Here is a 9,862-nt window from a genome sequence, read left to right as displayed (position 1 = left end):
GTTAATGGAAGGCCCCCTTTAAATACTGCTCTGTGAGAAAGTCCGGTTACAATGAAAGCATTTCTGTCTTTTTGACTCCACAGATTTTTTACAAACCCTTTGCATTTCTTTTCAATTTCCCCCGTGTCCGGTGTCACTCCAGGGCAGTTAAGGTTGTTTGGGTTGCATAGTCCCATTTCTCATCAGCTGTTTGGATTTTCTTTAACCGTGAGGGGAAGTAGAACATCCCTGTCTTATGTTTATCCCCTTGGCAGGGTGGATTAGGTCCAAAGACCCCTGCTGGAGGTTGGTGACCTTGCCATGCTCTGCCACAGGGAAAAGAGCAGAAGAGCAGTCCTCCAGGCAAGCTAGAGTGGCTGCTTCTGCTGCAGCCAATCAAGGCCCAGCAAGTGGGTATAAAGGAGATGCTGGGCTAGGCTCTGACAATTCTTCCCTGGAGCTCAAGTCAACCCGACCAAGGGTGCATCTACCCTACAGCGTTTCTCTGGAAAATCAATACTTGCGGCCACACTGCCATTGAGTTTTTTCGACAGAAAGTCGAGAGAACGGAGGGGGTTTTCCGATGGCGGTCACCCTCTTTCTATGAGGAAGAAGCCTTTTTCTGGAAAAGCTTATTCAAATACAATTATTGGGTCGTTGCTTCTGCATAATGGTTGAATGTGTTGTGATGCCGAGTGTCACTTTTATTTACTCTCAAGCCCAGTGCAAATAATTGTTACCTGGGGGGGCAACTAGTGATGGAAGCCTCCTTCCATCGTTACAGGGGGCTTGGCTGGATGAATTATCTGGGGTTCGTTCCCGTTTGGGGAGTGGATTCCATAGAAGCCGGGCTTGAAACTGCATTCTCCTTGGACCTGAAGAGGTTCAGTGTCCGTACTGGTCTTTGGGGAGGCAGCGATGGGGGGGCAGAGGGGAGCAGGGAGAGGAGGAAGATTTGAGCTCTGTTCCTGGGCTGGAGAAGACCAAGAGATCTGGCCCAGCAAGACAACTGGCCAATATCTCAAAAGCCAACAGCAAGGAAACCAGAGAGACGATGCCCCAAAGTTTTTTCACCAGCAGTTGTGTCTTTACTAGCTTGTCACTGGATGCGGATGAGTTAGCACAGATGTCCATATGACACCGAAGCTCTGCGTTGCTTTGGCTCCTCTTCTTCTTGTCTTTGAAGATTAGGGTTGGAAGAAGTTGCACTTCTTCAGACCTGCTGAGGACCAAACCCGGACAAAGGTGGGCTGGAGCTGTATGGCTTTCGGGATTATTTATTGACACCGATTCTTAAGAGTAAGGTGATCCACACACACAGACACACACTACGGTCATGCTGGCAGTTTGGATGGGTCAGTGTGAGTTCACTGGGGGTTGCAATGCTGGTCAGATGTCCGCTTCCTCGAGACTTGGCAATGAGGTTCCTTGGGAGATCCCTTCGGATCTTCAGGCGGCTTCACTTCCTCCAGGCTGGTCTCAGGCCTCTTCTGGGATGTGACATCTTGTCCAGGACAGAGAGAGATTTTCTGGCTGCTTCTCGGTGAACGTATCTGCTTCCAGGGTCTTTGTCTGCATTAAAACATCACGGAGCCTACACGGCCATTTTGGTTGGGTATTTCCCATTCAACCCCCGACACACATTCCACAGGTCACACGCATATTCATGAGCAACGTGGTTTCTAGGTACGTTACCAAACCCCTACAATAAATTGAATTTTTGACATGCGAAAAGGCCCCAATATAAATACTATGGGTTAAGATACCAAAGGCATGATAAGGACTTCACATAAATCGTGACTAAGAGCTCAGGGGTCAAGCAAAAGGCGAAAACAGAGGGGTATGTCCAGCCAGTGGGGAGGAGGAGTGGGAGGTCGTGTCCGACTGGTTACAGAAGAGACCTCTGGAGGTCACCGAATCCAACCCTCCTCCCCCTCTTCTTCTAGAAATGTGCACCTCTCTGTCTGTCCGATTGTCCATCCATCTGTGCGGCTGTTTGTCCAAGAACTCCTCCTAAGCTATAAGAGCGAGGGCCACCAAATACGGCAGGAAATTTCCTCTTCTGCTCGCTTAAAGCCAGGCCAGGGTTCGGTTGTGCCACGACAAGGGGATATATCTGGAAGGGGTGTGATAGCCGGGACAGTGATACTCAGCTATGACCACAAGGGGGCAGAAAGTGGCCAGCTGCACGGTCCCTCGAACTCCCGCCTGCCCCAGGGAACATCTGCTGGCCACCGTACAGCCCCTGCCAGCCCAGGCCGCCCTGGCCCACCATGCCATGCAGCCCCACCCACACCCTGGTCTATCCCCATGGTGCATGACCCCTCCGGGCTGACTCCAGGGAGAGGCCAATAGGATGCCTGTGCCACTCTTTACCCAAGCCAGCCCCATGGAGAATCTGATGGGAGGGCAGCACGTCCCTTACCATCCCGGGCCAGCCCCATGGAGAATCTGATGGGTGGGCAGCACGTCCCCTACCACGCTGGGCCAGCCCCAGTGAGTGCCGGCCGGCACGCTGTGCAGCAAAAACCTTCCCAGCCTGTCCCAGGGATGCTCTGCCAGCCTTCTTCACTGTCTACCTTGAGCCCCCACCTTCTCCCCGAGCCTCCTGCTACTACCCTGAGCCCTCTCCCACCTCTCTGCACTGACTCCTGCACCCTCACACACTGCTCAGAGTCCCCCATCCCTCAGTCCTGCACTCCTCCACACCCAAGGCCCCCTTCCTGAAGGACCTGAGCAATGCTGGATAAGTCTTCTGGTAGATACTATAACAAATTTCAAACTAATGTCAACTATTTCTTCAGACAGCTCTACCAACCTGTGGAAAAACTCCTTGCAAGAGGATTTTGTGAAGACCAGGACTTTAACAGAGTTAAAAAAACCTAAATATATGCATAGGTCCACCAATACTTAAAGCCAGTATGAGTAGGAATGGTACCCCCAACCTGTGTTTGCTAGAAGCTAGGAATGGGTGAGGGGAGATGGATTGCTTGAAGATTCCCTGTTCTGTTCACTCCCTCTGGGCACCTGGCGTTGGCCACTGTCGGCAGACAGGACACTGGGCTGGATGGACCTTTGGTCTGATCCAGTCTGGCCGTTCTTATGGTCCCATCTGCTTTCACCATCTGTGGGTTAATTGGACCATAAATAATGGTGAACCTAATTAAAGGTCAGGGTGCCCCAAACTCAGTAGCTTTGGTAAAATACAACATGTGCTAATCAGGGTTTTATTGATTGAAACTGGGAATGTGAGTTGGGCGCCTAACTCCCTTAGGGCCCCAGCTGTGTTTGCTTTTCCTACAGCTCTGGGCTACACATTCCAGTTTGCCGTTGATCTCCAGGGGGTGCTCTGGGCTTGTTTGTGCGCACACCAGACACACTCCTGTGTTTCTCAGCATCCTCTTCCACGGGATCCACCAGGGAGTCCGAGTGGCAACGTGATAAAAAGGCCCCTTCGTGCCAGGGGCTCAGAACAACTGTCCCAATTTTCAAGCCCCGCAGAACGCGGTCTCCCTGTCCGGTTTGAATGGACGGCGTTCCCGGGTACGTCACTTCAGCGTGCATCCATGTCAATCACTGCCACCAGCTTCCTGCTGTGAGGGCAAACGCCACCCATGTTTGAGCTGGGATGGAACAGGAGCAGAGCGTCAACCCAGGTGAGATATTCCAGCTCCCTTAGGTGCCTACGGAAACCCCAGTTTTCACCCTCTGAGCCCTCAAATGCACGGCAGCAGAGTAGAGTCACAGACTCATAGACCACTAGGACTGGAAGAGACCTCGGGAGGTCATCAGGCCCCATCCCCCGCCCTCACGGCAGGACCAAGCCCTGTCTAGACCATCCCGGACAGGTGTCCAACCTGCTCTTCAATTTATTCCAGTGCTTCACCACCTGACAGGTAGGAAGTTTTTCCTCATGTCCAACCTAAACCTCCCTTGCTGCAGTTTAAGCTCATTGCTTCTTGTTCTATCCTCAGAGGCAAAGGAGAACAAGTTTTCTCCCTCATTCTTGTCACAGCCAGAGCATATCACGTTTGCAAGACAGCACTGTGCAGGGAGTAGGATACTGGGGTCATGGAGAGCCCTTCTATTTCCAGCTCTGCCACCGATGGCTACAAAACCACCGTCATCTCCTTGTTCCTTTGTCTGCCTCCTTCCGGTCAGTCTGTTCTTCTGTTCAGGGCTTGTTTCATTCTCTTTGTGCGTGAAGTTCCTAGACGAACAGGGCCTGAGGTAGGACAAATAATGGTTTAACTTCCCTTCCCTTCCCTTCCCTTCCCTTCCTTTCTTTCTTTCCGACCCCCTTGATCCGAGTAAGCTCATTCATTAGTCCATCGTCTTATCCAATGTGCTGGCCTTTGTAACCCATGTAGACTCCCTTAATGTCCATCAAAAACGTGTTGCCTTCGATAAATCATTAAAATACTTTTACTGGCCAAAGAAAACTGGATTTTAAGTGAGTTTAAGTGGCGTCAACGTAGAGGTTCAGAATCGGGTACCATTGGAAATGCAAGGTATTGCATAGACTTTAACCGGCTAAATAAAACGTGGCGCAATGTGGCTTCCCCTACCCCAATGCCTACAGCAGCCCATGGGAATCTCTTCCAGCTAGAACCATTTCTCCCAGTGCAAATGGTTCTCCATCTTCCACGTAATCTTGCAGCCGCAGCATAGTTGGGGGAGGGAAGGTGGCCAGATGGGTGTCCTTGTTTTAGATTCTCTTCCAGGCTCTGGAACAAACCTTGCTGGGCTATGGGGTTCGGGATCCACACTGCCCATGTGGCCTGCATCTGCCCCTTCCTATTCATCACACATTTTTGCAAACGCTTCTTATCCCCAAAGACAAGAGGAAGCCATTGATCGCTCTTAACGATTTAGACCTCTGCTTCCTCGCTCTGTGGGTCAATGGGACCATGAATCATAGCGCAGCAAAGTCAAAGTCCAGGTGCCCCCGTCTCAGCGGCTTTAGCAAAATACAAGAATGGCTAATCAGGGTTTTATTGATTTGCGCTGGGCGTGTCCAATGAATGCGATGTGAGCTGGGCTCCCAACTCCCTTAGGGCCCCAGGGGGGTGGATAGAGATGTGTAGATCCAACCAACATATACAAGGTAAAAGTAACCATTCTAGAGTCCGGTAACTGACCAGTCGGCAGTCTTAGAGGCAAGAGGAGGCATTGCCGTCTCTGGGTCTTAGTGCCCAACCTTTGAACTCTTCCTATTCCGACTCTTCTTGCAGGCTCTTGCAGCCGACTGCAGCCCGGTGACTCTTCCTCCCAAGCGGTTCTAGTAACTTAAAAGTGAAAACCCTCCCAGTCTGCCAGAGCTACCTGTCTAACACTGAAACTGTCCAAAGTAGCTCAGTAGTTTGTTGCCAAAGATTTGCAGTGTGAGCCTCAAATGCTGGGATCGTCAGCCATATAGGTTTTTATTTAAATAAATCCTTCAAAGGACCTCACTAAGCTACCAGACACATTTTCATTTGAATTACTGTCATACAAAACCCCTTGCTTTTAAAGTCATCCTGTCCTTTTTGTCCTTCCCCACTGTAATATTTCTCCCTTCATCACCATGGTGAAGAGAGAGAGCACCCCCTTTTCTTCCAGATAGCTGGACAAGGGAGTTTACTGATTATTTTTCTACCGATTTAGATATTGGCATAGAGAGGACACTTCTTAAGTTTGCAGATGATCCCAAGCCAGGAGGGGTTGCAAGTGTTTGGAGGATAGGGTCATAATTCAAAATGATCTGGAGAAATTGGAGAAATGGTCTGAGGTCAACAGGATGAAGTTTAATAAGGACAAATGCAAAGTGCTCCGTTTAGGAAGCAACAATCAGTTTCAAACATACAGAATGGGAAGAGACTGTCTAGGCAGGAGTACGGCAGAAAGGGATCTAGGGGTTATAGTGGACCACAAGCTAAGTATGAGCCAACAGTGTGATGCTGTTACAAAAAAAGCAAACATGATTCTGGGTGTGGTGAGCAAGCCACGAGAAGTCATTCTTGTACTCTACTCTGCGCTGGTTAGGCCTCAGTTGGAGTATTGTGTCCAGTTCTGGGCACCGCATTTCAAGAAGGATGTGGAGAAATTGGAGAGGGTCTAGAGAAGAGCAACAAGAATGATGAAAGGTCTAGAGAACATGAGCTATGAAGGAAGACTGAACAAATTGGGTTTGTTTAGTATAGAAAAGAGAAGAGTGAGGGGGACATGAAGCAATTTTCAGGTATCTAAAAGGGTGTCATAAGGAGGAGGAAGAAAACTTGTTTTTCCTTTCTCTGAGGATAGAACAAGAAACATGGGCTTCAACTGCAGTAAGGGAGGTTGAGGTTGGACATTAGGAAAAGTTCCTAACTGTCAGGGTGGTGAAACACTGGAATAAATTGCCCAGGGAGGTTGTGGAATCCCCACCTCTGGAGCTATTTAAGAGTAGGTTGGATAAATGTCTATCAGGGATGGTCTAGACAGTATTTGGTCCTGCCGTGAGGGCAGGGCCTGGTCTTGATGACCTCTTGAGGTCCCTTCCAGTCCTAGTATGCTATGATTCTATAACTATTTGCTGAACTAGTTTTCAGTGGCCCCTTGCTTCAAGTCAATAGCTTAACCAAACCCGTTCTTCTTCTTCAAATCTTTGGAAGCCTAGTTTGAACATAAACATGTGGCAACATGCCATGAACACGTCTCTTTTCATGGAGATCAGCCAATCAACGTTAGCGTTCCCTTTTGCTAAAAGCTGTGGACATTATGAATGCATGAAACCACTCTGGCTCATAGACGCCCAGAATCCTAGGGCGGGCAGAGACCTCAGGAGGTCATCGAGTCCTGCTCTCTGTCCAAAGATGTTTTTGTTTCACCGAGATTAAATATGTAGCAATCCAGAACGGTGACTTTATCAAGGCTTCAGTGTTGAATTAAAATATAAAATCAGCGTAGGAACACTGCTTAGGAAAATGTAAACCCTAGAAGGGCTGCATCGTGACTCTCATAATATTAACCATTGTATTCAGCAGAAACGCTGACTTGCCCTCAGGACCAAGTTGCTGCAAAGGGAATCTCTGGCCTTCGTGAAGGAACGGCCATTAACCTGGGACTGGTGAGTTTTGATTCCCAAATGCAGTGCTTTCGAATTGGTGCCTTCTGCAGGTCCAGTCCTCATGCAGTGGGGAACACGCTCCATTTTCTTTAAGAAAGAATTTTAGAAGAGGAAGGCATTTAAAATGTCATCGGCTCAATTTGGGTGAAGGATCTGGCCACAAGGGGTGAGCAGGGAGGGGGACGGAAAGGAGGAGGGAGACAGTTGGGATGTCGGGGACTGGGCAGAGGCGGAGTAAGGGGGAGAGGCCTGAGCAGAACAGAGGAGGAGGACTTTGCCTCTCCTAGTAACAAGAGGCTGGGGACCACTGGCTAAGCAGCAATTTGGAAGAATAGGCCCCTGGGGATTTCAGTGGGCAAGAAGCTAGAGAGGAGCCAACAGGCTCCCTTGTAGCCAAGAAGGCAAATAGCACGTTAGTGCGCATTAGGAGGAGCATTGCCAGCAGATCCAGAGAAGTGATTATTCCCCTTTATTCGGCTCTGGGGAGGCCACATCTGGAGTGTTGTGTCCAGTTCTGGGCCCCACTACAGAAAGGACGTGGGCGCATTGGAGAGGGTCCAGTGGAGGGCAACCAAAATAATTTGGAGGCTGGAGCACAAGACCTACGAGGAGAGGCTGAGGGATTTGGGCTTGTTTAGTCTGCAGAAGAGAAGAGTGAGGGGGGATTTGAGAACAGCCTGCAACTTCCTTCAGGGGGGTCCAAAGAGGCTGGAGAGAGGCTGGTCTCAGTGGGGGCAGATGGCAGAATGAGGAGCAAGTTGCAGTGGGGGAGGTCTACGTTGGATATTAGGAAAAACTCTTTCCCTAGGCGGGTGGGGAAGCGCTGGGCTCGGTTCCCTAGGGAGGGGCTGGAATCTCCATCCCTAGAGGTGTTTAAGTCTCAGCTGGACCAAGCCCTGGCTGAGTTGGTTGAGTTGGGTTGGTCCTGCCTTGGGCAGGGGGCTGGACTCAGTGACTCCTGAGGTCTTTTCCCATCCTGGGACTCTATGAGCTCTGTAATTATTCCCTTCCCTGGGACTGTGCTGATTGCTCTTACAGAAGCAGCCAGAAAACACTCCTGGGCAGCATCCCGGCCTGTTGCATCAGCCCTTGAGTGGCAGCGGATTCCACCTGCACCAGGATCTGCTTTTCTCCTGCTTTGTCTCTTCTCCCCACAGCCATGGAGAACCAGACAGAGGTGAGGGAATTTGTCCTGCTGGGCCTGACCCATGACCTGGGGCTTCAGCGGCCTCTCTTCGGTCTCTTCCTGCTGCTCTACGTGGCCAGCCTCCTGGGGAACGGGGCCATCGTGACCGTGGTGATGGCTGAGCCCCGGCTCCACACCCCCATGTACTTCTTCCTGGGCAACCTCTCCAGCCTGGACATCTGCTTCTCCACCATCACCGTGCCCAAGATGCTGGCTGGCTTCCTCTCCGGGCCCCAGGCCATCTCCTTCACCGGCTGCCTGGTCCAGCTCCACTTCTTTCACTTCCTCGGCAGCAGCGAGGGTGTGCTGCTGGCCATCATGGCCTACGACCGCTATGTGGCCATCTGCAACCCACTGCGCTACAGGCTGGTCATGAGCCCGCGGGCCTGCCTGCTCCTGGCCGTGGCCAGCTGGGCCAGTGGCTTCCTTCACGCCCTGATAACCACGGTCATGACCTCCCGGCTGCGCTTCTGTGGCTCCAACCGTATCCACCTCTTCTGGTGCGACATCAAACCCCTGCTCAGCCTGGCGTGTGACAGCATCCGCCTCAACCTCATTCTGCTCAACATCGATGCCGCGGTCCTCGGTCTGATTTCTTTCCTCCTCACGCTCTTCTCCTACCGCTACATCATCTCCTTCCTCCTCCTGAAGGTCCAGTCGCGGGAAAGCCGGAGAAAGGCCTTTTCCACCTGCACCTCCCACCTCACCGTGGTGTGTCTGTTGTACCTGCCGGTCCTCGGGAACTACATGATTGCCTCGCCGGGTCTCACCTCCGAAAGAGACATGATCCCCACCCTCATGCACAGCATCGTCACCCCCGTCCTCAACCCCCTGATCTACACTCTGAGAAACGAGGAGGTGAAATCCGCCCTGAAGAAATTGCTGCGTAGAAACCTTTTCCCTAAAAGAATTTGAATTAACTGAAGGCCCCTTTTAGATACCGCTCTGTGAGAAAGTTCAATTACAATGAAAGCGTTTCCGCAGTTAAGGTTGTTTGGGTAGCGTCGCCCCATTTCTCATCAGGTGTTTGGATTTTCTTTAACTGCGAGGATGAATATCCTGTGTGTAGTTTGGGGGAAGTACAATATCTTTGTAGCCCCAGGGAAAAGAGCAGAAGAGAAGTCCTCCAGGCAAGCTAGAGTGGACAGAGACCAGCAAGCCAAGTATAAAGAAGTTGCTGAGATAGGCAACTTCCAGCTGGTTTTTTTTTTTTTTTTGGAAAAACCATACTTGTGGCCACACTGCCATTGAATTTTTTGACAGAAAGTCGAAAGAACGGAGGGGGTTTTCTGATGGCGCTTAACCTCCTTCTATGAGGAAGAAGCCTTTTTCCAAAAAAGCTTATTCAAATACAATTATTCAGTTGTTGCCTCTGCATAATATTTGAGGCTACAGCTAGACTGCACGCCTGTTTCGAAAGATACTGTTGAAAAAACCTCTTTTGAAAAACAGCATCTAGACAACATGAAGATTTTTTGAAAAAGCTTCTCGCTTTTTTGAAAGAGGGTCTAGACGCTGACTTTCGAAAAAACCCTCTTTTCATGCCATAGCGCCTGTTTTCGAAAGATGACTTAAGAAAAAAGGCATTCTTCCTTGTAAAACGAGGCCTA

The 9,862-nt window shown here is 50.4% G+C and overlaps 1 protein-coding gene across 1 annotated transcript; it reads left to right on the top strand.

Annotated features, from left to right (window-relative positions):
- Positions 1–8,225: 8,225 nt before the first annotated feature.
- Positions 8,226–9,167, top strand: LOC102455632 (olfactory receptor 12D1-like). The gene has a single exon (XM_006122751.2). It carries the CDS (start codon positions 8,226–8,228, stop codon positions 9,165–9,167), a length of 942 nt encoding a protein of 313 aa, XP_006122813.2.
- The last annotated feature ends 695 nt before the right edge of the window (positions 9,168–9,862 follow it).

This window comes from Pelodiscus sinensis, chromosome 30 (genome assembly GCF_049634645.1).
Source record: "Pelodiscus sinensis isolate JC-2024 chromosome 30, ASM4963464v1, whole genome shotgun sequence".
NCBI lineage: Eukaryota > Metazoa > Chordata > Testudines > Trionychidae > Pelodiscus > Pelodiscus sinensis.
This window is presented reverse-complemented; position numbering and strand designations above follow the sequence as displayed.